Source organism: Bubalus kerabau, chromosome 1, assembly GCF_029407905.1.
Source record: "Bubalus kerabau isolate K-KA32 ecotype Philippines breed swamp buffalo chromosome 1, PCC_UOA_SB_1v2, whole genome shotgun sequence".
Classification (NCBI taxonomy): Eukaryota; Metazoa; Chordata; class Mammalia; order Artiodactyla; family Bovidae; genus Bubalus; species Bubalus kerabau.
The window spans coordinates 185,039,185-185,067,044 of NC_073624.1; the positions used below are offsets into that span (position 1 = coordinate 185,039,185).

At 54.5% G+C, this 27,860-nt stretch overlaps 1 protein-coding gene and 1 long non-coding RNA gene across 6 annotated transcripts; one reads left to right on the top strand and one right to left on the bottom strand.

The window, feature by feature from the left end:
* The first annotated feature begins 59 nt into the window (after positions 1-59).
* Positions 60-25,227, top strand: PNPLA6 (patatin like phospholipase domain containing 6). Of its 5 annotated transcripts, XM_055545399.1 has the most exons (34): positions 60-99; positions 1,222-1,283; positions 1,620-1,707; positions 1,881-1,963; positions 2,148-2,245; positions 4,223-4,363; positions 4,452-4,611; positions 5,097-5,177; positions 5,392-5,520; positions 5,882-5,962; positions 6,051-6,222; positions 6,774-6,857; positions 7,444-7,553; positions 7,690-7,857; positions 7,945-8,022; positions 13,124-13,329; positions 13,569-13,700; positions 13,776-13,899; positions 14,268-14,381; positions 14,653-14,728; positions 16,951-17,091; positions 17,308-17,371; positions 17,649-17,817; positions 18,011-18,193; positions 18,361-18,479; positions 18,671-18,827; positions 19,131-19,247; positions 19,335-19,404; positions 19,838-19,954; positions 21,750-22,051; positions 23,235-23,351; positions 23,503-23,608; positions 23,711-23,820; positions 23,924-25,227. In XM_055545399.1, exons 2-34 carry the CDS (start codon positions 1,257-1,259, stop codon positions 24,026-24,028), a joined length of 4,029 nt encoding a protein of 1,342 aa, XP_055401374.1. In that variant the 5' UTR covers positions 60-99; positions 1,222-1,256; the 3' UTR covers positions 24,029-25,227. The 5 variants fall into 5 exon arrangements, with proteins under 5 accessions (XP_055401374.1, XP_055401376.1, XP_055401366.1 ...); XM_055545401.1 differs by having other exon boundaries at positions 70-1,283; positions 23,954-25,227; XM_055545391.1 differs by lacking the exons at positions 60-99; positions 1,222-1,283; positions 19,838-19,954 and adding an exon at positions 19,635-19,751 and having other exon boundaries at positions 1,395-1,707.
* Positions 10,347-14,379, bottom strand: LOC129626476 (uncharacterized). Its single transcript, XR_008701976.1, has 3 exons — positions 14,218-14,379; positions 10,751-10,786; positions 10,347-10,486 (listed from the first exon to the last, which is right to left on the bottom strand). It is a non-coding gene; the product is annotated as an uncharacterized LOC129626476 (long non-coding RNA).
* Positions 25,228-27,860: the final 2,633 nt, after the last annotated feature.

Genomic DNA, 27,860 nt, shown 5'->3' on the forward strand with positions numbered 1-27,860 from the left:
GGCGGGGCTGCAGTGAATAATTTAAAGGGGCCGCGCCTGCGGCGCTGGGCGGAACGCTAACGGAGTTGGCGAAGGGTGGACCCCAGCTGCGGCTCCTGGGTGAGTCCGGGTTTCCTTGGCACCCGCAGGGACATCCCTTCGCGGGTTGTTAGCGAGCCCTCGGCTTTCCTAAGATCTGTCTTCCGTCTATTCTCGGTAGCTCTCGACTTCCTGACTCTTACCCCACTCCCCCAGCTCCCGGCAGGTGTTTTCGCACCGGTAGCCAGGTGCATCCTCGGGTGGGAGGAGACCAATCCCCTGTGAATTTTCCAGGTACGGTCTCAAGGGCCCAGTGACTACCCCAGATTTCCATTAATACTCTGAGGTTGCCAAAACAGTCTCAGCTTCCCAGGAAAGTCAGTGATATTCCAGCATTCTTCAGTATCACGGTCCAACGACTCCAGGGATGTGCCCAACCAGTTCCGATTTTCCCAGTGATAGTCTTATATGCGTCGCAATCTCGATAACTTTCTATCGACCCTTGGTAACTCCAGCGTCCCTGGTTACATCTCCCAGCAATGGTCCCAGCCTCGTTCCCCGAGTCCCAGGGATGCTCCGCACCATCAGAAAACCCCTAAACTTTACTATTACGTGACAGTAAATCTCCAGCATCAACCAGTAACACTTTGCGAGCCCACTCCACTCCGAGCATCCGAGGATGCTACTGAGACCTCGTCATTGCATCACGACTCCTTGTGAAGGCGCTCCTGGCAGCATTCCGGCGGGAGCCAGGCATCTCCCCAGCCCCATGACTCGGGCCCTGTTTCCCTGGGGTGCGGCATCCAGTGTTCACAGAGAGTGCAGGGGTGCGGCCTAGGGATCGGGTCAGGATTGATCCTGCAGAGGGGGCCACCTGCTGGAGAAAACCGTGCCCCTTGGGGAACCTGTTCTCTGGCTGCTGATAATAGGTGTCCGACCGGCTGCCCTTTAGCCCCAGGGTGGGGCTGGACGAGTGGGGCGTCAGGCCGGCCTGGTAAGTAAGGAGACCCTGGTGGGGACCCGGGGACCCACCTCACTCCCTAGCTTGGGCCCCGAACTCAGTTTGCCCCACCCTCCAGCCGTCCCCAAGCCGGCAGAGACACCTCCCGGCAGTAAGGGTAAGAAGAGGGCAGGGCTTGCTGCAGGGGAGAGGCGGCCCAGAGTGACGACTTGCCCGGGTTGCTCCGGCTTCTCATTCCCCAGGAGTGCCAGACGTGCAGCCCTGCCTGAAGAAACAGATGGACGCCCCGCTGCAAACCGGAATGGTAAGGATTGGAGGTTGTGCGCCTCCGCGGGGACTACGGTTCCCGACGTGCTTAGCGCGCATCAGCGCGGTCCCGCGATAACTAGGCTGCGTCTGTTCAGGCTGAACTACATTTCCCGGCGTGCACTGCGGGCCGCCGAACCTCCAGAAAGCGTTGACTCCCCCGGGGAGGGAGCCGCGCTGGCCCATTTTGCAGATGGGGACTTCGAGGGCCGAGCCGACTGTGATCTCCGGGGCGGACTTGGCTCCGTTGGATGGAGTCCCAGGCGTCCCGACCCCCGGGGAAGGCTTGGCGGGGCCGGTATGCGATGCGCAGCCTGTGCCGTTCGTCCCGCAGGTGCTGGGCATGATGATCGGGGCTGGAGTTGCGGTTCTGGTCACGGCCGTGCTCATCCTGCTGCTGGTGCGGAGGCTTCGAGTGCCGAGTGAGGACCCGGAGGGCCTTCGGGGGCTGTTGAGGGATGGGAAGGTGAAATGTCTGGGCCCCTGAGTCAGTAGAGATGGGATTTGCTGGAGCCCGCACGCAGCGTCCCCATCTTTCGCCGTGCGGAGTATGCGTATAGCTCAGAATGCCCCTCTCCACACTTATTATCCCCAGAAACCCCAGCCCCGGACGGCCCCCGTTACCGATTCCGGAAGAGAGACAAAGTGCTTTTCTATGGCCGGAAGATTATGCGAAAGGTAAGTCTGGGACCCTCTGGGGCTCCTTTTGGCCACACAGAGGCCCTGCCCTTTTCCTAGTTATACTTCTTAGTAAGCCCGCCTCCCTCCTTGATTAAGGGCCTTGGATTTGCCCCCGCCTCCTTAGGGTCTGAACTGACAGTTGATGCATCCCTCTCACCCCCACCCCCCTTAATTCTCCCAGGTGTCACAATCCACTTCTTCCTTAGTGGACGCCTCCGTCTCCACCACTTCCCGCCCACGCATGAAGAAGAAACTTAAGATGCTCAACATTGCCAAGAAGTAAGGCTGTGCTGGGTGTACCCGGGGCTATGTTCAGGGCTTTTTGAGTGATCAACCCACACCGCAGCGTGCATCTCAGGCTTCTTTGAACCCCATGGACTGTCTGTCTCAGGAGTCTTTCCACGTCTGTGGAACTGTTTCAGAGCTCTCCCCTACCAGACAGGCTGTTTCTGTTCCTTGAGCGCTCTCTCAGTGATGTTTCTCTACTACAGAAGTATCTATGATTTGTTTAATCCCCAGTTACTATCTCTGGCTTTGGTGGCTCAGTGGTAAAGAATCCACCTGCCAATGCAGGAGATGTGGGTTTGATCCTTGGGTTAGGAGATCCTCTGGAGAAGGAAATGGCAACCTACTCCAGTATTCTTGCCTGGAAAATCCCATGAACAGAGGAACCTGGCAGGCTACAATCCATGGGGTCACAAAGAGTCGGACACAACTTAGCAACTAAACAACAACAATGCTATCTTGGATGTCTTGCCTTGGTCAAATCTCCCCACGTGAGAGGGTTTATTCCAGGGTACTCCAGGGTGTTTCTGCGACCTGCTGGAGGGGCTGTCTCTACCTTTTGTTCCCCGGCGGTTATCTCAGCAGTCCCTCTACATCAGAAAGCATCTCTCTATGTCACCTTTGTTGCAGTTCTTCTACTACAAGGAGACTACGTCAGGGATTTCTGTTCCCTAGGAGTCATCTCAAGAATCTTTTCACGCTTGAGACAGGAAGGACATCTCAGGACATGTCATCATAAAAGGGCTACCTGGGGGTTTCTGAGCAAGGCTCTCCCAGAGATCGTTCTAAGCTGAGAGCTGGCTGTGGGGTCTCCTGACAATGTAGGGTCTACATGAAGGTCTGTCTCAAGTGTGTCTTCACACTGAGGCGCTATGCCAGGGCGGACCACAGTCAGTAGGTGTGCTGTCCCATGACTTTCTATGACTTGAGCAGAAGGGCTGTCTCTAGGTCTTCCACAATGAGTTGAGGGTCTGTCCAGCTCCTGGTGGGGGGGGCAGTCTCATTGGCTGCACAGCCTTGAAGAGCTACCCTGATATCACCATGACCTTCAAAGGGCTATCTCACTTCTCTGTGACCTAGATAAGGGCTAGCCCAAGGATCTTCCTGATCAGAAGGGGAACCACTGCGCGATTCCTCTGTTCTGTGGAGTTTAACTCAGTTTGAGCTCATTCTAGAGGGTCTATCTTGAGCATTTTGTGACCAGTGGAAGGACTGTCTCAGTAATAACTATGCCTTGCAGGGAAGAGCTGTCTGAGGTCCATGATCAGCGGAGGAGCTGTATCTGGATTCCCTGTCTGTAACCAGAGCTATCTCAAGAGCCTCTGTAGCCATCCAAGAGGCTCTCTCGGGGCTGTCTGAGGCTTGGGAGGAAGGGCTATCTCAGGGATTGTTATAAAGAGCAGAGAGGCTGCGTCTGGGGTCTTCTGATATAACGGAAGCTACCTCGGGGGTCTGCCTTCATGAGGGAGGCTGTATCAGGAGTCTAGTCTGTAATTACCAGCTGATGGACTATATCTGGAGTGCCATGATGAACATAGATGATTTTCCTGGGGTCTGCTCGTATCTTGGAAGCTATGTCAGGAGTCTGCCCAATGAGAGGTTCCATCTAGGAAGCCTGTGACTAGTGGAGAGCAACCTCAGAGTTTTACATTAGGGGTCAGCAAGTTTCTTCTTTTTCGGGCCACATCTTAGGCTTTGCAGGTTGCATACAACGGTAATGTAATGACTCAATCCTGCTATTGTATCATTAAAGCAGCCACAGATATGTGTAGATGAATGAATATAGCTGTGTGCCAATAAAACTTTATGGACAAAAAGGAGGTGGCTGGCCTGATTTGGCCAGTGGGCCAGAGTTTGCTGACCCCTGCTCTAAGGACCCCAGGAAGGGCTCTGTGGGGGCAGGAGGCTCTGAGGTCTGCCTGAGCCTTCTTCCTGCTCCCCACTGCCCCCATCCCCCTCTCCTCCCACCAGGATCCTGCGCATCCAGAAAGAGGCGCCCACGCTGCAGCGGAAGGAGCCCCCGCCTGCTGTGCTGGAGGCTGACCTGACCGAGGGCGACCTGGCCAACTCCCACCTGCCCTCCGAGGTGCTCTACATGCTCAAAAATGTCCGGTCAGTGTCAGGGTACAGGCAGGGGCGTTGCAGAGCTAGGGCTGACCTGACCTCCTCATATCTACAATTCCCCACCTTCCCTGTCCAGGGTGCTGGGCCACTTTGAGAAGCCACTCTTCCTGGAGCTCTGCCGCCACATGGTCTTCCAGCGGCTCGGTCAGGGTGACTACGTCTTCCGACCTGGCCAGCCGGACGCAAGCATCTATGTGGTACAGGATGGACTCCTGGAGCTCTGTCTGCCGGGGCCTGTGAGTGTACCACCCTGGGGGGCTCTGCAGGGCAACGAGGTGGGCGGCAGGACAAGCAGGGGTGCCACGGTCACGGGACAGACAGTGGTTTTGGTCAGCAGGGTTGGTGGTCTTCTTTTTTTTTTTTAATTTGGGCCATGCGGCATGGCTTGCAGAATCTCAGTTCCCTGACCAGGGATCAAATCCAGGCCATGGCAGTGAAAGCACCAAATCCTAACCACTAGACCACCAGGGAACTCCCCAGGTTGGTGGTCCTTATGAGATGTACAGGCAGGAGTCAGGAACGGATGCCCAGGGGCTTCTGGAGTGGTCAGCACAGTCACTGGCTAGTTAGCGATGCTGGTCGGAAGGTTCATGGGGTCAGGATGTCAGCGATCACCAGGCTACATGAGAATGAGAGCTAGTGGCTTGGTCAGGGGGCAAGGTGCGGGTCAGCAGGGTAAGGGCAGCACTGGTCAGTGCTCACCCCACTTTGTGTGTCTCAGGACGGGAAGGAGTGTGTGGTGAAGGAAGTGGTTCCTGGGGACAGTGTCAACAGCCTCCTGAGCATACTGGATGTCATCACTGTGAGTCACCAGTACGGAGGGGTGTGGGGTCGGTAGGAGGCCACACCCACCAGACTGGGTAGGAGAGGGTCACCCCAAGAGCCCCCATCTCTGATGGGTCTCTGATGTTTCCAGGGGTCCCTCAAGGAATGGCATCGGGAAGGGGCCAGGAGAAGCAGGCAGGGGGCTCTCACCACCCTGACCTTGACTCTCCTTGTGCCCCCTGTGCCCCCAGGGTCACCAGCACCCACAGCGTACTGTGTCCGCCCGGGCAGCCCGAGACTCCACGGTGCTGCGGCTGCCGGTCGAGGCCTTCTCAGCGGTATTCACCAAGTACCCCGAGAGCCTGGTGCGGGTGGTGCAGGTGAGTGGGCGGTTCACTTCCTTCCATGACCCCCGCCCATCACAGGCTCCTGGGGGCCGGGACCCAGCTGCCAAGAGGCGCTCACGATGGGCTTATCAACTCTGAGCAGCCAGACCTCGCCAACTCCTCCTCTGAGCCGCCTCCACCCCATCTTCCCAGGCTTCTGCCACCTGATTGTGGGTTTCTCCCTGGCTCCCATGGCCCTACCCAGCCCCTTCCTGCTCTGATCTTGACCTCTGACCTTAGCTCCGTCTCCTTCTCCCCATCCATGGCCCCACCCCCGAGTGCTAGGTCCCCACTTTCTCCCGGAGCTCACCCTCTTTCTCCTTGGCCCCCTCCTCTGCCGACCACGCCCCCGAAGATCATCATGGTGAGGCTGCAGCGGGTCACTTTCCTGGCACTTCACAACTACCTGGGACTGACCAATGAGCTCTTCAGCCACGTGAGTTGCCTGCAGAGCACCAGGGGCTGGAGGGGTGAGTGACGCCTGCCTCCCCCGGACATGCCACAAGTATGCCCTCTGCCCCTAGGAGATCCAGCCACTGCGCCTCTTCCCTAGCCCAGGCCTCCCACCCCGCACCAGCCCAGTGCGTGGCTCCAAGCGGATGGTCAGCACTGTGGCCTCAGAGGATCTGAGGGAGACCCCTGGCCGGCCGTCTGACCCCACTGGGGCCCCACTGCCCGGGACTGGAGGTACCCAAGGTGACCGCTGCCTGGCCCCCAGGAGCTCAGGTTGACCCAGCCTCTGCCCCTCAGTGCCTGTCTCAGTTCCTCAGGGACTCCCACCTGACCTGCCCAGCTCCCCAAAAGTGAAAGTGTTGGTCGCTTTAGTCATGTCTGACTCCTTGTGACTTCATGGACTATAGCCTACCAGGCTCCTCTGTCCATGGAGTTCTCCAGGCAAGAATACTGGAGTGGGTAGCCATTTCCTTCTCCAGGGGATCTTCCCGACCCAGGGATCTAACCCAGGTCTCCTGCATTGTAGGCAGATTCTTTACCATCTGAGCCACCACGAAAGCCCTCAGCCCCCCAAGAGCCCTTTCAACTAGGTCTCCAGGTCTGCCTCCTGCCTAGTCCCCCAGAACCCCTGGCCTCAGTCCCATGGGCCCATTGGAATTACTTTTCCTAGTCCCCCAGTCCCCAGAAACTCTGAGCTGACCCCTCCTCAAGCTCCCTTCAGTTCCCCACCTCTGATCCTAGCTGTAGACCTGGGGGCTCCAAGGGGCCAGAGTCTAAATATATGTCTCCTCCAGGGGACCCAGTGAAGCCCACATCCCTGGAAACCTCCTCAGCCCCCTTGCTGAGTCGCTGCATCTCCATGCCAGTGGATATCTCAGGTTTGGGGCACCACATGGAGCTGGGAGAGGCTATCAAGTATCATTTATTTACTTATTTTTGCCTGCAGTGGGTCTTCGTTGCTGTGCAAGGGGGCTACTCTTCATTGTGGTGCACGGGCTCCTCATGCAGTGGCGTCTCGTATTGCAAAGCATGGGCTCTAGAGTGTGCACTCAGTAGTTGTGGTGCACACTCAGTAACTCGGTGTGGTGCACACTCAGTAACTCGGTAGTTACTCGGAGGCATGTGGGATCTTCCTGGACCAGGAATAGTACAGGTGTCCCCTGCATTGGCAGGAGGATTCTTAACCACTGGGTCACCAGGGAAGTCCATCTGCCTCCCAGTCTTGATTTTTCTCGTCCATGAAATTGGGAGCATTTCTCATGTCTTTTTTTTCTGTGGGTCCTTGTTGAGATGGTGCTCTCCCCACTGTAGTGAGAAGGGTTGCAAGGGAGAGAGAGAGGTGATGGATTAGTCCATGTCTTTCCGGCTGCTGCCTGGGATAACGTTATGTAGATAGTGTTTGCTTAGATTCCCACTATGGTTACTCTGATCTTTATTGCATTTATTGCCCCTCATCCACCGCAGGCTTGCAGGGTGGGCCCTGCTCAGACTTCGACATGGCATATGAACGGGGCCGAATCTCTGTGTCCCTGCAAGAAGAGGCCTCAGGAGGGTTCCAGGCAGCCTCAGCTCGGGTAAGGCCTTGCCCTCTTCCCCTGCCCCTGCCTCCGGACTCCAATCCCCTCCTGGAACCCTGGCCTAGCCACAGCTGAATTCTCCCAAGGAGGAAGGTTTGGGGGGAGCATGGAGGTCACAGACCCTGCCCCACAGACTCCCAGTCAGGAGCCCCGGGAGCAGCCAGCAGGCGCCTGTGAGTACAGCTATTGTGAGGACGAGTCGGCCTCCGGCAGCTGCCCCTTCGGGCCCTACCAGGGCCGCCAGACAAGCAGCATCTTTGAGGCAGCAAAGCAGGAGCTGGCCAAGCTGATGCAGATTGAGGTGGGCAGCCCAGGGCGTCTAGGGGACCAGGTAAGGGGGGTGGTAGGCATAGCTGGGCTGTCTCAAGCCCGTATCCTTCCTCATCAGGACCCCACCCTTCTGAATAGTCGAGTTCTGCTACATCATGCCAAAGCTGGCACCATCATCGCCCGCCAGGGGGACCAGGTGAGTCTGACCCTTGACCTCTGACCCTGCAGCTCTGACCTGAGACCTCTCTCTCCCCATCTCTGATCTCTGATCCTTGCCTTTTCACCTTACATGTAGACCTCTCAGTCTGTGATTTCCAACTCCTGACCTTTGGATCCTATGATTCTGACCCCCAGCCCTCCCTCCCCAAGTCCTGTGGACCTATTGACCTTTCCCCTCCAAACTTGAACCTTTTACACTAGAACCCCCACCCCAAGATCTCTCTTCCCTGCCCTTGGCCATTCCTGCAACCTCCATTTTTCTGACCTTCGAAATCTACAACATATTCTGATGCTCTATTTCTTATCCTAGGTCTCTGCTGGGATGGGGGGGTGGGTGGGGCTCACTAAATGGGTGCGGGTGTCAATCTGGCCTGGAGGCCAGGAACCAGCCCCACGAGCCCCACGAGCTGGATTTCATTGCCCCTTGATGACACGCAGGAGGTGGAGGAAACCATAGCCCACTAATCTGCCCATTCTCCAGATGGGGAAACTGAGGCCCTTTTGTGACATCACAGCTGGGGAGTACAGGGGAGGAGGGTTAGAGAGGGAACCAGAGTTGCAGCCCTTGGGTGACCTTGGGTGAATCATATAGAAACTTCTCATCTTTTCCACCTGTGGAATGGGGGGCGGGGTGTGTGGCTCATAACTACCTGCAGGAACTGTTGTGAGGATCAAGCAGGAAGTACTCAGTTCTGAGCTGCTAGGGTGTGTGCAAGGGTGACCAGAGGGAGGTGTGCTGACAGAGGGGTGGGGAGGTGACAGTAGGGTGACATGACTTAAGTGCTGAAACTGCAGCAGCACCCCAGGCTCAGGAGAGGGAGGTTTGCACTTGGAGGAGGGGATGGCCCAGCTGTTAGCTGGCTGGGCAATGGTGGTTTTTATTTTAATTAGATTCTAGTTGATTTGTTATATCACATGATCAGTTTGATTATATTGTCACTTTGAGCTGCTCAATGCAGAATGGGCTCCTTCCTGCAGAGTACATTTGGTGGCAGTTGTTTGAGGCCTGGCTGAGGAAGTGTGGTCACATCATGGCCCTTGCAGGGGCCCCTGGGCCCTGCTTATCTGGAAACCTCTGCTGGGCTCAACTCAGCCCAGCCCAGCCCAGCCTGCTAACATACCAGGCTGGTGTGCAACCATTGAAGGCTCCTCAGGGTCTTCAGGACTTTGTTAGGGACAAAGCTGGTCTGCTGTGCCCCTCCCAAAACCATGCACAGTGGGCGAGAGGGAGACAGTTTGGCCCACCCCCCTGGGATATTTGGCCACGTGGAGACTTTTTTTAAGCTTTTTTTGAGTGTTTTTGAGATCAGGTTTTCTTTCTTTCCTTATTCATTTATCTGGCTGTGTCTGGTCTTAGTTGTGGCACACAGGATCATCCTGCGGCATGTGGGATCTTTTGCTGCAATGCATGGACTCTCTAGTTGTGGTGTGCAGACTCAGTTGCTCCACGGCATGTAGGATCTTAGTTCCCCAACCAGAGATCCAACCCATGTCCCCTGCATTGCAAAGCGGATTCTTAACCACTGGACCACCAGGCAAGTCCCACAGGGTGACATTTTTGATTGGCTTGGGAGGGTGGTACTGTCTGTCACCTAATGGCTAGACACCAGGGATGCAAAAGGCACAGGCCAGCCCCCCACAACAGAATTATCCAGTCCAACATGTCAGTAGTGCCAACATTGAGAAACCCTGCTTTCCACAAACATTTCCCAGAGTATATTTCATGGAACACCCCTATCACAAGGGATCTGAGTGCAACAGGTTTGGGGAACACGGGCTGTTTTAGTCCTTCTTGGAAGTGCCCAGTGAACTCATTAGCATATTCAAAGCTCTGAGAAGTCCTGCAGTTGGGGGTGGTGAGGAAACATGTTTCCCAATCTGAGGATGAATGGCAGCCAAATACTAGTCACTCCCATTGTATCCCAAACCCAGTCTGGGAATTCTGTCTTAGAAGGTTCCAGCATGTGTGTATGTCCCCCACCCCTCCCAAAGATTCTTGCAGTGTTTTGGTGCTCATCGGGGCTTTGTGGGGTGTCGTACAGGTTTGTGCGCTGGATGAGGAAGGAACATTTCTGTCTCTAGGCAGTTTCAGTTCCTTACTTAAGAGGGTGGTACAGAGTGTGTCCAGCTGGGCAGGCTAACCAGAGGGGAGAGGGGTATTTGCTGTGTCCCAGGCTTGCTGTGAATGCCTGGGAATGGCACCCCACTCCAGTACTCTTGCCTGGAAAATCCCATGGATGGAGGAGCCTGGTGGGCTGCAGTCCATGGGGTCGCTAGGAGTCTGACACGACTGAGAGACTTCACTTGCACTTTTCACTTTCATGCATTGGAGAAGGAAATGGCAACCCACTCCAGTGTTCTTGATGGAGAATCCCAGGGACGGAGGAGCCTGGTGGGCTGCCGTCTATGGGGTCGCACAGAGTCGGACACGACTGAAGTGACTTAGCAGCAGTTAGGGCCAACAAACACCAGCAGGGGTCCCCTGCCCTTGAGAAGCTCACAGATAGACCTTTCACTCAAAGGATGATACAGTTTGTTGCTAAATCATATAGGCTTCGTGCTACACAGGGGATGTCCTCAGTTCTACAACGTCTGATTTAGGCAGAGCAGTGTCTCTGAGGAAGTGACCTCCAGTGAAGGAAGAAGAACAAAGAGAAATTAACTAGGTGCAAGGGGGAGGAAAGAACATTCTAGGCAGAGGATACAGTTTGTGCAGATGTCCTGTAGTGGAGCTGTCCCATCTGGAAAACAAAGGAAAACCAACAAGGTTGGAGCGGAACACAGGAATTGAGAACAAAGGGGTTTTTTGTTGTTGTTTTTTTTTTGCACCAGTCAGCTTGTGGGATCTCAGTTCCCTGACCAAGGATTGAACCTTGGCTTCAGTAGTGAAAGTGCCAAATGCTAACCACTAGACCACCAGCGAACTCCCCAAAGGGGATTTTTTTTTTTTTTTTGGTGATAATTTTAGAGCTGTAATTCACACATGATACAGTTCACCCATTTGAAGAGTACAATTCAGTGGTTTTTAGTATATTCAGAGTTGTGCAACCATAACCACTGTCAATTTGAGAACATCCCTTTAAAGAGAAACACCACACTCTAAAGCCATCGATCTCCTACCTCCTAACCAGCCGCAGCCCTAAGCAACTACTGATCTTATGTTTCTATAGATTTGCCTGTTCTGGACACTTCATATAAATGGAATCAAACAATATGTGGCCCTTTGTGTCTGGGATTCTTTGCCGTAGTATGATGTTTTCAGGCTTCACCCATGTTGTGGCATGTGTCAGTGCCTTATTCCATTACTGCTGCTGCTAAGTCGCTTCAGTCGTGTCCGACTCTGTGCGACCCCATAGACGGCAGCCCACCAGGCTCCGCTGTCCCTGGGATTCTCCAAGCAAGAACACTGGAGTGGGTTGCCATTTCCTTCTCCAATGCATGAAAGTGAAAAGTGAAAGTGAAGTCGCTCAGTCATGCCCGACTCTTAGTGACCCCATGGACTGCAGCCTACCAGGCTCTTCCACCCATGGGATTTTTCAGGCAAGAGTACTGGAGTGGGCTGCCGTTGCCTTCTCTGATTCCATTACAGCTGAATACTATTCCATCATAGGAATAAACCACATTTTGGTTCTCAGTTCATCTTCTGATGGACATTGAGTTATTTCCACCTTTTGGCTAGTATGCATAATAGCATGATTCAGGTATGAACATTATGTACATATGTCTGTGTGGATATGTTTTCATTGTGTCCTAGGAGTTGAGTTGCTGGGTCATATGGCAACTCTGGAGAAGGAAATGGCAACCCACTCCAGTATTCTTGCCTAGAGAATCCCATGGACAGGAGCTTGGCAGGCTACAGTCCATAGTGTGACAAAGAGTAGGACATGACTTAGCACGCAGCATGCGGTGATTTGTAATGTTGAGCATCTTCATAGGATCACTAGCCATTCATACATCCTTTGGAGAAACGTCCATTTGGAGCCTTGGCCCGTTTTTAAAATTGCATTGTCTTTTTAGTGTGGAGTTGTAAAATTTCTTCACATATTCTGAATACCAGACCCTTAGCAGATATATGATTTGCAGATATTTTCTCCTAGCCTGTGGGTTTCCTTTCATTTGATAGTGCCCTTTGAAGCTCAAAGGTTTTTAACTTGGATGAAGTCCAGTTTATCCGTTTTTCATTTTGTCTCTTGGGCTGTTAGTATCATATCCAAGATTCCATTGCGTCCATGGTCCAGGGTGACCATGATTGACTCCTGTGTTTTCTCCTTAGAGTTGTATAGTTTAAGCTCTCACATTCATGTCTTTGATCCATTTTGATATGATGAAAGGTGAGGCTCCAACTTTGTTCCTTTCCATGTAGCTATGCAGTTGCCCAGCACAAGCAAAGAGGACCTAAGCTCAGCCATGCTCCTGTGTAGCCAGTCTTCCCAGCCTCTCGCTGGCCCTGTTGAAAAGAATTCCTGCCTCTTAATCTGGGCTGAGATGGGTGATCTATTAGCAGTATCTGGCACCCCACTCCATTTGCCTGGAAAATCCCATGAACAGAGGAGCCTGGTAGGCTGCAGTCCATGGGGTCACTAAGAGTCGGACACGACTGAGCGACTTCACTTTCACTTTTCACTTTCATGCATTGGAGAAGGCAATGGCACCCCACTCCAGTACTCTTGCCTGGAAAATCCCATGAACAGAGGAGCCTGGTGGACTGCAGTCCATGGGGTCCCTAGGAGTCAGACACGACTGAGCGACTTCACTTTGACTTTTCACTTTCATGCATTGGAGAAGGAAATGGCAACCCACTCCAGTGTTCTTGCCTGGAGAATCCCAGGGACGGGGGAGCCTGGTGGGCTGCCGTCTATGGGGTCGCACAGAGTCGGACAGGACTGAAGCGACTTAGCAGCAGCAGCAGCAGCTGTGGGTGCTGAATGGGAATATAAATACATGTGCTGCTCAGCTCAGTGCTATGGAGGGCCTTCACTACCTCCAACTTTTCTTTCCTTAACCTTTTCCGAGCGCACAGACCCTAGCTTTGGGTGGAGTGTTGCCTGGGTGCCCATCTCCTGGCCCCTCCCCCACAGGATGTGAGCCTGCACTTCGTGCTGTGGGGCAGTCTGCACGTGTACCAGCGCATGATCGACAAGGCCGAGGACGTGTGCCTGTTCGTGGTACAGCCCGGGGAGCTAGTGGGACAGTTGGCTGTGCTCACTGGCGAGCCTCTCATCTTCACGCTTCGAGCCCAGCGTGACTGCACCTTCCTGCGGATCTCCAAGTCCGACTTCTACGAGTACAGCCTGGGCCCGATGTTGGGGCGGGGGTGACTCAGGGGGTCCCCCGACCAACTCCATTCTGCTCTGCATGAGGCTATGCCTCTGACCCTCCACACTTTTCAACGGCACTTGAAAAGCCGTTTTCACTTTTTGAGCCCTTCCTGTCCCACCCCCCGGGCCATCACCCAACTCAACACTCCCTATCGGCTGTTGCTGGGCGCCCCCAGGCCCATGCGCCCCTGCCCTTTGCCTGCAGGATCATGCGTGCACAGCCCAGCGTGGTGCTGAGCGCCGCACAAACCGTGGCCGCCAGGATGTCGCCCTTCGTGCGCCAGATGGACTTCGCCATCGACTGGACGGCGGTGGAGGCGGGACGCGCATTGTACAGGTGCAGCCCCCGCCCCTACCTCTTCCTTCAGGTCCTGCCTACCTGCCTACTCTGACACCCGCACCCCCACCCCAGGCAGGGAGACCGTTCAGACTGCACCTACATCGTGCTCAACGGGCGGCTGCGTAGTGTCATTCAGAGGGGCAGCGGCAAAAAAGAGCTGGTGGGCGAGTACGGCCGCGGGGATCTCATAGGAGTGGTGAGCATGGCCCCACCCACTGACCTCTAATCTCTCCCAGTCCAGGTTCCCCCCACCCACAACATACATTTCATCCCGGGCAACAGGATGGGGCACTAAACGCGCCGCAACCCCCCACCCCCCGCTTCTAACCTCCTGTACTCCACTTTCTCCAGCTGCTTTCCATGGGGCGGGGAGATGGGGGCAACCTCATCAGCGTAGTGAGGGACCCTCACCCGGTGTGGACCCCTCTCCTGGCCTCTCTTTCCCCGAGCTCGGAGATGGATAGCGAGGCTTCGTTCCGCCTTATGTCTGCACCCACAGTCGGTCTTCCCTTACCTATCAGCCTCCTGGCTCATTCAGCCCTGGTTACACACGCAATCCCCTAGGTGGAAGCGCTGACAAGGCAGCCACGTGCCACGACGGTGCACGCGGTGCGCGACACAGAACTGGCCAAACTCCCCGAGGGCACCCTGGGCCACATCAAACGTCGATACCCGCAGGTGCAGCTCTTTGGGCTGGGGGCTGTTCTCCTAATGGGGGTGGGACAGATGAGTGGGGGTGTGGCCCTAGAGGGGGCGGGGCCTAATGGTGGGGAGGGGGGTTCGGGTGCAGATGGAGCCCTAGGGAGGAGCTGAAGCCTCCAAGTGAGGGGCGGGGCTCGTGGGGTGGGGCCCAGGTAACGGACCCAGGCGCCCTGGTCAAGGAGGAAAAGGTGGTACTCGCTGAGTTGCTCCTGCAGTTTAACTGGACCGCCGGCCTCCAACGCCCCAGGTGGTGACCCGCCTCATCCACCTGCTGAGTCAGAAGATTCTGGGGAATTTGCAGCAGCTGCGAGGACCCTTTCCAGGTGGGAGCCTGCAAGCGCCCGGGAATACTGGGGGATGTAGTCCAACGCCGCAGAACGTGCTGGGGGAGGGAGCCTTGAACCCAGGGCATGCTGGGAGGTGGAGTCTGGCGTATAACCTGCTCTGGGTGGAGCTTGAAGCAGGAAATGGCAATCCGAGTTCTAGTGCATGCTGGGGGATGAAGTTCGGGTTCCTGGGCATGCCGGGAAACGGAGTCCTGGAGCCAGGGCCGCTTCAGTTCAGTTCAGTTCAGTCGCCCAGTCGTGTCCGACTCTTTGCGACCTCATGAATCGCAGCACGCCAGGCCTCCCTGTCCATCACTAACTCCCGGAGTTCACCCAAACTCATGTGCATCGAGTCGGTGATGCCATCCAGCCATCTCATCCTCTGTCGTCCCCTTCTCCTGCCCCCAATCCCTTCCAGCATCAGGGTCTTTTCCAATGAGTCAACTCCTCACATGAGGTGGCCAAAGAGTTTCAGCCTCAGCATCAGTCCTTCCAGTGAACACCCAGGACTGGTCTCCTTTAGAATGGATGTTGGTGGAATCTAAAGTGTCAGTCATGACGAGAGGTTGGGGGTCTTAGGGGCAACCCGGTTCTGGGTGTCAGAGCTGGCTGGAGGATGGAGTCCACCTACTAGAAAAGGAAGGCCTAGACTAACGTGTGCTGGGAAGTGTAGTTTGTGGGGTTGTGTTTGGGGCCTAGGGTATATTGGGAAGTGACTTCAATAGGTTACCAACATGGCGGGAGATGTGGTTCCTGGTCCTGGTGGATGCTGGGAGTTGTATTTCTCAGTTTCAGTGCATGCTGGGAGGTGTGGTTCCCTTTCAGGGCATACTGGGAGGTGACGTTTCCCAGCTAGGATACACTGGAAAGTGGTTGGATTTGAGGCGTGCAGAAATAGGGGCCCGAGGTTTTCGATTATGGTGACCTGACCCTGGACTAGCCTAGGCAACCTCTACTTTCCTTTTTCCCCTGGGGGCTTCTGCCCAGTTATCCCTGACACCTGGATCTCTGGGGTGGGGCCAGGGTAAGCCATGGCAAGGAATCATCCCTACACCCAGGGTCTTCCCCGACAGACTTTCCCCCTAGTCCTACACTCTGTGCCCAAGTACACTTTCACTCCCACTCTGCTGGCAGGACCACCCTTGATGTGATTCTGGGGCAGCTATGGGGCAGGGGCTTTAAAAATTTCAGACCCCTGAGAACCTCTCTGTGATGCTATGAAGAGCCAGTTTCTAGTGAGCATCTAGTGTGTGCTGGGCATCCTGCAGGGTGCAGGGTGGTGGGAAAGTACACAAGACAGACAAAGCCCCTAGAAAGGTTTATGGCTTGGCTTGCAAGATAACAGTTTTTAAAATACAAAGAAAGAGTACAATGTCAGTTAAGGTACTGTGTAGAAAACAAAAGAGAGTCTTGATGGGGCGTGACTAACCTAAGGAGGCAGGCTTTTTTGAGGACAATGAGCAGAGACTTGATAAATGAGATGGGACCAGACAAGACTCCGAAAAGGTTTGGTGGTGTTGAAACACTTCAAGGGGGAAAGTGAGTGAGGGGGAGGCATGGGCCAGGGCAAGTCTTGTAGGAACCAGAAAGGCATTTGAACTTGTTTAGATTGTTATAATCTGAGCAAACTCTGGGAGATAGTGAAAGACAGGAAAGCCTGGCATGCTGCAGTTTTTGGGGTCCCAAAGAATCGGACATGACTTAGCAACTGAATGACAACAAGACTGTTATAGGAATTGGTGGAGAAGAAGAGGCAGTGAGAGGTCTGATCAAGAGATGGGGGTCGATGTTTTAGTCTAAGGTGTATGCAGAGAAGCTGAGATGCAATAGGTGGGTCAGAAACATCTTTATCTCAGTCTAGTTCTGTGTTCAAGTCCTCTTAGTGGACAGAGACACCCCCCGCCCCGCCCCGCCCAGGCGAGAATGGGTAGGGGCACAGATCAAGTCCATGTAGGCAGAGTGGAAAACAGAAAGGGTTATACAGTTGTGTAATGGATCCCCCTGAGGAGACTGGGCCAAAACTGGGGGTCAGATAACCACATCTTATCAAGGACAGTGGTTGAGGCTGTGGGACTAAGATTGAGACCATGATCTTCAGTATGGCGTCACTAAGCCTCAGCTGGGGGACAAGGAGAAAGGATTTCTGAGAAGGTGGGGGAGAGCTGACCTTTCCAAACACAGGACCGCACAGCAAATACCATCCTTTGGGGTCTCAGCAGGCTCGGGACTAGGTGTCCCCCCTCACTCGGAGCTCACCAACCCTGCCAGCAACCTGTCAACAGTGGCAGTGCTGCCTGTGTGTGCCGAGGTGCCCATGGTGGCCTTCATGCTGGAGCTGCAGCACGCTCTGCAAGCCATTGGTCAGTCGTGGGCAAGGGCAGGCCTTTGGTCTGCGTGGGGCAAGGCGCGTGTGGGTGGGGCATTGGTCAAGGAATGGAGATGCCTTGGTGGGTCAAGGTGGGGGTGGAGCTGGAACAAGGCCCTGTAAGCCAAGTAGGTGGTATTCTCTCATGGGAGAGGCCCCACCTCTGTTGGCCCAGGTTCCTAAACACCCTTCCTCACTCATCCATCTCCAGGCCCCACGCTCCTCCTCAACAGTGACATCATCCGGGCCCGCCTGGGGGCCTCTGCACTGGACAGGTGTGTGTTGGGGGTATGGGGACGGGGAGCACAGGATGAGCTCAGAACGTAGGATTCCTTCAGTCTCATTTGAGTTCTAGGCTGTGAAACAAGGAGTGTGGGCCCCCATCCCTCTGGCCACTGGGGAGACAGTGGGGTGAATCGGTCCCTACAGGATGCAGTCATGTCTAGGCCTTGAATGTCCACATCCACATCCCCACAGCAGTGGAGCTACATGGTCTCTGAGGGCAGGGACCCCTGACCAGCCCCAAGATGACCCTCCCCACTCCTGCCCTAGCATCCAAGAATTCCGGCTGTCAGGGTGGCTGGCTCAGCAGGAGGACACGCACCGCATCGTGCTCTACCAAACAGACACATCGCTGACACCCTGGACTGTGCGCTGCCTGCGTCAGGCCGACTGCATCCTCATCGTGGGCCTGGGCGACCAGGAGCCCACACTCGGCCAGGTCCGGAGACCAGGCACAGTGACCCCCATCCCCGGGATCCCGCCCCAGGCCCTTGGGTGCCTGTGCCTGGCCATGTGCACCTTCACCAGTGGGGCTAGGTGACCAAGAACCCAGGGGGCCAGGTGTGGGGGGCAAGGAGGAAACCACCGGTGAGAGTGACTTCGGTCCTCCTCACTCCCACCCCCCAATGCAGCTGGAGCAGATGCTGGAGAACACGGCAGTGCGCGCCCTCAAGCAGCTGGTCCTGCTGCACCGCGAGGAGGGCGCAGGCCCCACGCGCACTGTGGAGTGGCTCAACATGCGCAGCTGGTGCTCGGGACACCTGCATCTGCGCTGTCCGCGCCGCCTCTTCTCACGCCGCAGCCCGGCCAAGCTGGTGAGGGGTGCTGCGGGACGTAGGTCCACTGGCAGAACCCTTCGGGGGCGTGGCTAGTGGAGGGGCTTGGCTTAGAGGCCAGAGGGGCTTGGCGGTGTGTTGAAGGTCCAGAGGGAGCCTCCTACACCCCCATCCTTATACGCCGTGTCTCTCTCCCCTCATACCAGCATGAGCTCTACGAGAAGGTTTTCTCGAGGCGCGCAGACCGGCACAGCGACTTCTCCCGCCTGGCGCGGGTGCTCACAGGCAACACCATCGCCCTGGTGCTGGGCGGGGGCGGAGCCAGGTGAGGGGTGCGGTCAGTGCCGGCACGGGCGGGACCAGGTGCCTTGAGGGGTGGAGCTGACTCCTTGAGCGGGATCCCACAGGGACTCGGCTAGCACCACGTTCCTTGCTGGTGGGGGAGACTGGAGGAGATTCCTGGGGGTGGGGCTTAGGGGATCCCTAGCAAGTCACTGAGTCTCCTCCACCGTGCAGGGGCTGCTCACACATCGGGGTGCTGAAGGCATTAGAGGAGGCGGGGGTCCCCGTTGACCTGGTGGGTGGCACGTCCATCGGCTCCTTCATCGGGGCCCTGTACGCCGAGGAGCGGAGCGCCAGCCGCACTAAACAGCGGGCCCGGGAGTGGGCTAAGGTGTGCGTTACGGGGAGGGGGTGGGGAGGTGATGGGGAAGGGTTCCCCCACCCCAGGAGCACCCTGAAAAACCTGACCTCAGAGGGGCTTCTGGACTTCTCCTGGCCTCCCCTGACTTAATCCTGTGAAGCCCATCCAGATGCTTATAGAGATACCTGCAGGACCTTGGATGACCCCTGTGACTTCCTGGCTAGTGATCCTAGCCCTCAGCTCCCAGCTAGAACAATCAAGACCCTTAAGGACCTACTAGTCAGTGACCCCCAGGTGACTCTTGTTTGACCCCAGCTCGCTCCTCACCCCTAGAGCATGACTTCGGTGCTGGAGCCCGTACTGGACCTCACCTACCCCGTCACCTCCATGTTCACGGGGTCAGCCTTCAACCGCAGCATCCACCGTGTCTTCCAGGACAAGCAGATCGAGGTGCATACTTCCCCCATGCCCGCCCCACCCCCACCCCTCCCCATAGGCGTCCCCAGTCCTCCTGGATCGCGGTCCCTGTTCCTGCAGGACCTGTGGCTGCCATACTTCAACGTGACCACGGATATCACCTCCTCGGCCATGCGTGTCCACAAAGATGGTGCGTGCCCCCAGGTGGCCCAACCACAACCACTGGGGCCGTTTGGGGAGTGGGTGCTGGGGGGGCAGCCAAGTTGTTAACATGAGTGACCATCCCTCCTGGCCTGATTGCTGAGCACTAACCGTCACCCACTAATGCCCCAGAGGGCCCCAGGTATGTCTGTCCTGGGGAGGGCGGGGGGGTCGGGAGACTTGTCGGGCGCCTCACCCCCTCACCCCCCGTCCCCGCAGGCTGCGTGTGGCGCTACGTCCGGGCCAGTGCCTCCTACTGCCCCTACCTGCCCCCGCTCTGCGACCCCAGGGACGGGCACCTGCTGGTGGATGGGTGCTTCGTCAACAACGTGCCAGGTCAGCGAGCCCACAGGGCTGGCCGGGCCTCTGAGTGTGTCTGAGTGTGCCTGTGCGTGTCTGTGTCTGTGTGTCCCGCTGGGCAGGCTCCCTGTGGCGATACGTGCGTGCCAGCATGACTCTCTCGGGCTACCTGCCGCCGCTGTGCGACCCCAAGGACGGGCACCTCCTCATGGACGGCGGCTACATCAACAACCTGCCAGGCAAGTAGCCACCTGCTCATCCCCCTGTGTGGACACACGGGCGAGCTCACAGCTGGTATGTGCATGTGTAGGATGCACGCATGTGCTGTGTTGGACATGCACATACACACACAGATGGGTGGGGTGCCTCCACCACCAGCTTTCTCTCACACCTGCTGACTTGAAGCATGCAGACAAGAGACAGGGGCATTTGCAACTTAAAATTCCACACAGACAGAAGCATGCAAACACAAGTAGACACCTATGCTGGCTATACAGACGCTTGAGGTCCCATAAGCCAGGGATCCACACAGTTTGCTTGCACACCAAGTTCAGCCCCCTGCCTGATTTTATAAATAAAGTTTTATTGGCACACAGCCACTCCCAGTCATTAACCTTTTGTCTGTGGCTGTGTCTGTGCAGCAGAGTCAAATAATTGCATCAGAGACCACACAGCCTAAAAAGCCAAAATAATTTTTCCTCTGGCCTTTTACGGTTTGCCAACTCCGGCACAGGCAGCCCATATAGATACATGCACTCACACAACCACATTCACGTAAGCAGGTGTGTACAAACTCTGGTGGACAGGCATGCTTGGACGCACAGGAAACATACACAGACGTTGATCTAGGGCCATGTGAAAGGAATACAAACAGTACTGGGTGTGTGTACAGAGGTATACCCCACCCAGAGGTGGGTGTATTCACAAACATACAGACAAGAGCTGCATATATCTGATAAGGGTGCGTACGGCACGCGTGCACACACAAAAACTTGTGAGGGACACAAGCAGTCTGATGGAGACTCAGGTGTCTTTGGGGAATGGGCATGGCTATAGGACCTGTCCATAGGCACCCCCCACACAGGGACCCTCAGTGGGGCACGCAGACTGTGACCACAGCACCCCACACACACTGTGCCATCACTCCACCCCTTCCCCTATCCATCCTGCTCCCCTGAATCTCCTTGAACCAGCTCTTTGTTGTCATGCCTCAGTCTTGAGGTCTCTTATTCTACCTGGATTCTCTTTCCTTCCATATCTCTGGCCACTGATCTGTGTCTCTTTCTCCCACCTGTCTCTGTTGCTGTCTCTGGTCCCCTGTGTTTCTCTTCCCTTGGCTGTGTCTCCTGGTGTCTTTTTTTGTTTTTAGCTGCTCTGGGACTTCATTGTGGTATGTGGGCTCTTTGGTGAGGTATTTAGACTTTCTCTGGTTGCAGTGCAATGGGGCTTCTCCAGTTGTGGCACAAGGGCGTAGTTGCCCTGCAGCATGTGGGATCTTAGTTTCCTAACCAGGGATCAAACTCATGTCCCTTGCATTGGAAGGTGGATTCTTAACCACTGGACCAACAGGGAAGTCCCTCTCTGGGTGTCTTTATTCCCACATCTCCCTGTCAGTTTCCTTCCACCCCTGTCTCCCTGCATTTCGGACCCTCGGTCTGTTTCCATGACTCTGATCCGTTCAGCTTTCTTTCCTGATGTCCTTACTATACTCTCTCTCTGTGTCACTCTCCTTCCATGTCTCTGTTCCCCATGCATCTGACTTCGTGTCTCTTTCCACAGTGATTTTGTCCCTGTGCTCCATCTTCTCCATTCCCTTGGCCCTGGTTCCCCAAACCCCAAAGCTCCAACACCCAACCCCACTTCCCACACATCATCAGCCTCTACATCCATCCATACATACCCCTTTGCATGCCTACATGTCGTTCACATGGTTTTTTAGCATGACCATGTGAGTGATGGTGTTTGTGGGACTGGATTGATCTTCCCTGCCCCGGTACTGGTGGGGAGCCCCCAGCTGACTCCCTGGCCCCACAGCGGACATCGCCCGCAGCATGGGTGCCAAGACAGTCATCGCCATCGACGTGGGGAGCCAGGATGAGACAGACCTTAGCACATACGGGGACAGCCTGTCTGGCTGGTGGCTTCTGTGGAAGCGGCTGAACCCCTGGGCAGACAAGATCAAGGTTCCAGATATGGCAGAGATCCAGTCTCGCCTGGCCTACGTGTCCTGCGTGCGACAGCTGGAGGTTGTGAAGTCCAGCTCCTACTGTGAGTACCTGCGCCCACCCATCGACTGCTTCAAGACCATGGACTTCGGGAAGTTCGACCAGATCTATGTGAGTTGGTGAGAGCCACCTGGTGACAGTGTGGTGGGCCAGTAGACCTTTACTTCTGAAAGCCCAAAACCACAGAAGGGGAAGTAGTCTAGGGCTCTGTTTGGGATCTGGGGGGAATAGAACGGTAATCAATTAGTGATGTCTAGAATGAGTATCACAAGGGGGCGTGGCTGCACATGCGCTATATATGAACTACCAGCCAAGTTGCGCGGCCTAAAGCACAGTGTAGAGATTTCTAACACCATTTCTGTGTTGGTGGGAATAAACACCACGGTCCGTTAGTAATGTCTGCCACAGGTTTGTGATGCACTGAATGCAGCAGTGTGTAATGTGCCACTGGTCCAAAAAAATGGATCTTAGTGCATGCCAAGAGAAAATGATCAGTAGCTGGGGACTTCCCTGGTCCAATGGTTAAGATTCCGAGCTTCTGCTCCAGGGGGCGTGGGTTCAATTCCTGGCTGGGGAACTATGATCCTGCCTGCCGCATAGTGCAGCCAAAAAGAAAAAAAAGAAAGCATCAGTAGCTGCCTGTCCAGTGCGCTGAGTAAAAAATGTATGATGCCCTTTCCAGGCTCACTGGGAAGGCAAGCCATGATGGATTAGTGATGTCTGTAGTGGGCATGGGAGATGGTGATATTTAGGGGTATAGCACATATTTGCAAGGGCTTCCCTGGTGGCTCAGATGGTAAAGAATCTGCCCACAGTGCCAGAGAGCCAGGTTCCATCCCTGGGTCAGGAAGATCCCCTGGAGAAGGGAATGGCTACCACTCCAGTATTCTTGCCTGGAGAATTTCATGGACAGTGGGGACTGGTGGGCTACCGTCCATGGGGTCACAAACAGTCAAACATGACTGAACGACTAACACTTATTTGTAGAGCTTGAAATAAGCTTGCACACTGCCACCTGTGTCCTTTGACACTTGACACACTCCGTGGGGCTGAGTGGGGAAAGAAATGTGCTAAGACAGATTAGTAATGTTTGGCAGGGGCACAAGATCACAGGACATGGGGGTGAGTGTGCTAAGTACACCCAACTCTGAACTTTATATAGTCTCAAATGCCAGCTCCTACAGAGCAGCAGGCTTCTGAGGGGCCAGGGGAGGAGCAGGCATGGTGGGGATAAGCAGAGAGGAACATTCTGGGGGTTGCACACATGGCCCCAAGCCCCCTTCATTTCCTGCAGGATGTGGGCTACCAGTATGGATCGACTGTCTTCGGGGGCTGGAGCCGGGGCGACATCATTGAAAAGATGCTCACAGACCGGCGTTCTGCCGACCTGAACGAGAGCCGCCGTGCAGATGTAAGCTTGCGCCTTCCTCCATCGGCAGGGCCCCTCTGACAACAGATTTCCCCCCAACCCCAGTTACCTCTGGACCCCGCCCCCCCCCTCCCCCCCAGCAACACACACACCTCAGATGACCTCCGAGAGCCTCATCCACATTACCCGGCAGGTGCTCGCCTTCCCCAGCTCCGGCTTCACCGACTTGGCGGAGATAGTGTCCCGGATCGAGCCGCCCACCACGAGCTACGTTTCGGTTTCCGACGGTTGTGCTGATGGTGAGGGACCGAGGGCCACCCTAGGAGGGTGGGGATAATGTATGTGGCCGGAGAGGTCAGACCAGTCCTGAGCCGCGTCAAAATTCACCCACGCCATTCCAGGGGAGGAGTCGGACTGTCTGACGGAGTACGAGGAGGACGCGGGCCCCGAGTGCTCACGGGACGAAGGGGGCTCTCCGGAGGGCGCAAGCCCCAGCACTGCCTTGGAGATGGTGAGAGGAGGATGGCCCGGGCCCCCCCTCCCCACCGCCCGCGCAGTGGGGAGACTCTGCTGACATGCCCCCCCCGGCCTGGGCTGTGTGATGGCACATGCAGGGCGTGGGGGGCCACCCCTTGTCCCCACAGGAGGAGGAGAAGTCGATCCTCCGGCACCGGCGCTGGCTGCCGCAGGAACACTCCAGCCCTGCTGCGGATACCTGAGGACCTCCAGAGGGGTCCCCGCCTTGAGCTAGACAAGGGGTGAGCCCTGTGGGGGTGGCTCACTCCCCCTCTGCCTGCTGCTATGCTTGTGACCCCTTGGGTCCCCCTTGACCCCCAGGGCTCACACACTGGACTGGCCTGTCCCCCCTCCCTGGCGTGGGGGAGGGGCAGCACTGCACTGATGACCCTCGATCAGTCACACCAATAAACCTTCCCCTCTTGGAAGTGGCCTTATGTCATCTTTGGGTTCAGGGGGCACCTCACTCCGCCTTCCATGCTCAGGATGGCGGAGGCTGGCACTGAAAACAGCCTTGAGCTTGTCACAGTGACCAGTGCTCCCAGCCTTGGGCTGAACATCCCCCACTCCCAGTGGGAGTGGCCTGTAGTCCCACTCAGTGCAGGCTCTGGACCACACGGCCTGCAGATGCTGTGTGCCTCTCTGGGGATCACGGATGCCCATTCTGGCACCCTTCATTCTCCATACCAGGTTCCCACAGCCTTTGCCCCTTGACTAGTCCTACTGTGTGCAGAAGCTCCATGTCTTCTATGTGTTCCTATTGTGTGTTCTCCTGAGCCTGGTCCCCAGAGGATGTCCCATACATACACGCATGAACGGGGCTCAAGAACTTTACTCTCGGAGGCTCCCAGCCAGTTTCCTCTACCGTGTGCTGCTGGCCTGTTGGGGCTCCCCATCACTGCCTCCCCGGAGCCAGAGCGGGGATGTGACAATGGCTGGGCTCATTCACAAGACTATCTTGCAGACAGCGGGGAACCCTGGGTGATTTTTTGTTTGTTTAGTTGTGTGTGTATGATTTATTATAAAATATACATAGCATAGGAGACTTCCCTGTCCATCCAGTGTTTAAGACCCCATGCTTCCAGTGCAGGGAGCATGGGTTCGATCCCTGGGTGAGGAACTAAGATCCTACATGCCATGTGGCATGGCCAAAAAAGGTAAATAAAATTTTATATGTATATGTTTTAAATTTTTTTTATTTTTAATTGAAGTATAGTTGGTTTACAATGCTGTGTTAGTTTCCGGCACACAGCAGAGTGATTCAGTTATATATAAGCCATACATTCATTTTCAGATTCTTTTCCCTTACAGATTGTTATAAAATACTGAGGATAGTTCCCTGTGCTATACATCATGTCCTTATTGGTTATCTGGTTTTTTTAATAAAGTGAGAGTGAGTGTTTTTATTGACTCACTATTTATCTTGCTCTGTTGGGTTCTCATTGTGGCATGCGGAATCTTCGTTGTGTCATGGGAGATCTTTCGCTGTGGCACACAGACTCTAGTTGCAGTGCATAGACTTTTCTAGTTGTGGCACATGGGCTTAGTTGACCCTGGGCATGTGTGAAGTGAAAGTGTTAGGACCCCGTGGACTGTAGCCTGCCAGGCTCCTCTGTCCATGGGATGTTCCAGGCAAGAAGACTGGAGTGTGTGGCCATTTCCTTCTCCAGGGGATCATCCCATTTGTTTAAAATGTATTCATTTTAAAATTTTATTTATGGTTGCTCTGGGTCTTCATGGCTTTTGGCACAGGCTCTCCTCTAATTGTGTGGAGCAGGAGCTGCTCTTTGTCGTGGTGCATGGACTGCCCATTGCTGTGGCTTCTTGTTGCGAAGCACAGGGCTAGGCACACAGACTTCAGTAGTGGTGGCTCGTGGGCTTAGTTGAAATCTTCCTGGACCAGAGATTGAACTTGTGTACCCTGAATGGCAGGTGGATTCTTATCCACTGCCTCACCAGGGAAACCCCCATTTGTTTATTTTCTGTTTTTATTTCCATTACCCTAGGAGACAAATCTAAAAAGATCTCTCTGTGGTTTCTAAGAGTGCCCTCCCTATGTTTTCCTCTAGGAGTTTTATAGGATCCATTCTCATATTTAGGTCTTTAATCCATTCTGATTTTCCTTTTGTGTATGGTGTTAGAGAATTTTCTAATTTCATTCTTTTACAGGTAACTGTCCAGTTTTCCCAGCACCTCGTATTGAAGAGATTGTCTTTTCTCCTTTGTATATTCTTGCCTCCTTTGTTGTAGATTAATTGACCATAGATGCATGGGTTAAAGCCTCTTTTCTATGTAAGGTGACACATTCATAGGTTCCAGGAATTAAATTTTTGGAGGTATTTTGCCTAGGTTAAAGCGTCTGCCTGCAATGCGGGAGACCTGGGTTCGAACCCTGGGTCGGGAAGATTCCCTGGAGAAGGAAATGGCAACCCACTCCAGTATTCTTGCCTGGAGAATCCCATGGACAGAGGAGCCTGGTGGGCTACAGTCCATGGGGTCTCAAAGAGTCGGACATGACTGAGCGACTTCACTTTCACTTGCCTACCATAAGTTCCTAGGAGAAGAGAATGGCAACAGCAACCCACTCCAGTATTCTTGCCTGGAAAATTCCATGGACAGAGGAGCCTGGCAGGCTACAGTCCATGGAGTCACAAAGAGTCAGACTACTAACACATTCACTTTATAAGTTCCTAAGTTCACAAGCTAAGCGAATAGGAGACTCTCAGTGAATAATGGTTGTTACTAGGATGATCAGTAGATCATTATTGACATTATGACTATTTATACCTGGAACTTCAGCATCTCGAGGGTAGGAACTTAGTCTCCTGTGTCTTCATTGTTGAATCAATGATGTCTCCCTTTTGGGGAACAGTGTCTCAGCATGTCAGCACCATGGACAGCGAGGGTGCTATCCAAGGTGCTCCCAAGGCCCACCTCCCTCTGCCTTCACCTCCAAGCCTCTGATATCCCTGCCCTCTCCAGATCCTGGGGAACACATTAAGCTGAAAATTAAGCCCCGGTTTGTACCCTGCAGACATCTCCACCATAATTTCCCCCCACTCCATGTTTACTTGCTCCTCCAATTCCACTAGCATTTCTTCTGCAACTCAAACTCTTCATAGATTCCTGCCTTGGAGCTCTTTACTCTGTGTAGTTGAATAAGTCTATTCTCAAATATTGCCTCTTCAGATTGTCTGAAAGTACTGTCTAAATCAGTTTCCCCACTCCCACTGCCCTGTTTTCTTGCCTTTTTTTCTTTTAAAAAAATCTTTTGGCAGCACTGTGCAGCATGCATGATCTTAGTTCCCTGACCAGGGATTGAACCTGTACTCCCATATTGGGAGCATGGAGTCTTAATCACTAGACTTCCAGGCAAGTCCCCTCCATGCCTTTTTAAAAAAATAATTTTATTTATTTATAGCTGTGTGGGTCTTTGTTGATGTGCAGCTTTTCTCTAGTTGTGGCAAGCAGGGGCTACTCTTTGGTTGCAATATGCAAGCTTCTCATTGTGGTAGCTTCTTTCATTCCAGAGCATGGGTGGGCTCTAGGGAGCTCGGGCTTCAGTAGTTGCAGTGTGTGAGCTCAGTAGTTGTAGCTCCTGGGCTCTAGAGCACAGACTCAATAGCTATGGTGCATGGGCTTAGTTGCTCCATGGCATGTGGGATCTTCCCAGACCAGGGATGAAACCTGTGTCTTCTGCATTGGCAGGCAGACTGTTTATCACTGAGCCACCAGGGAAGCCCCCTTCCTTGCCTTTTAATCATACTCACTGACCACAGTTGCTTTGCTTGTTTATCATCTGTCTCTTTTTTGCTCAAATATAAGTTCCAACCCTGGAGGAACCTTGTGTAGAAGAGCTTTTGGCCCATAGTAGGATCTCAGTAATGTTTGTCTAATGAGATCAGGCTCTGGGGGTAAAGCAAAGATACCTGAGATGTCCCTTATGCTCTAGGAATCTCAAGACCCCCACCTGGAAGCCACATAACATTCTTTTTCCCTTAAGCACATATGAGCACCACCAGCAGCAATAACAAT

Excerpts from the sequence above, each read along its gene's own strand:
- PNPLA6 (XM_055545391.1), top strand. The coding sequence starts at position 1,479 with ATGGGGACTTCGAGGGCCGAGCCGACTGTGATCTCCGGGGCGGACTTG. Across the intron at positions 17,818-18,010 it reads AGGAGCCCACACTCGGCCAG|CTGGAGCAGATGCTGGAGAA; the intron begins GTCCGGAGACCA and ends CCCCCAATGCAG. Across the intron at positions 18,194-18,360 it reads GCCGCAGCCCGGCCAAGCTG|CATGAGCTCTACGAGAAGGT; the intron begins GTGAGGGGTGCT and ends CCCTCATACCAG.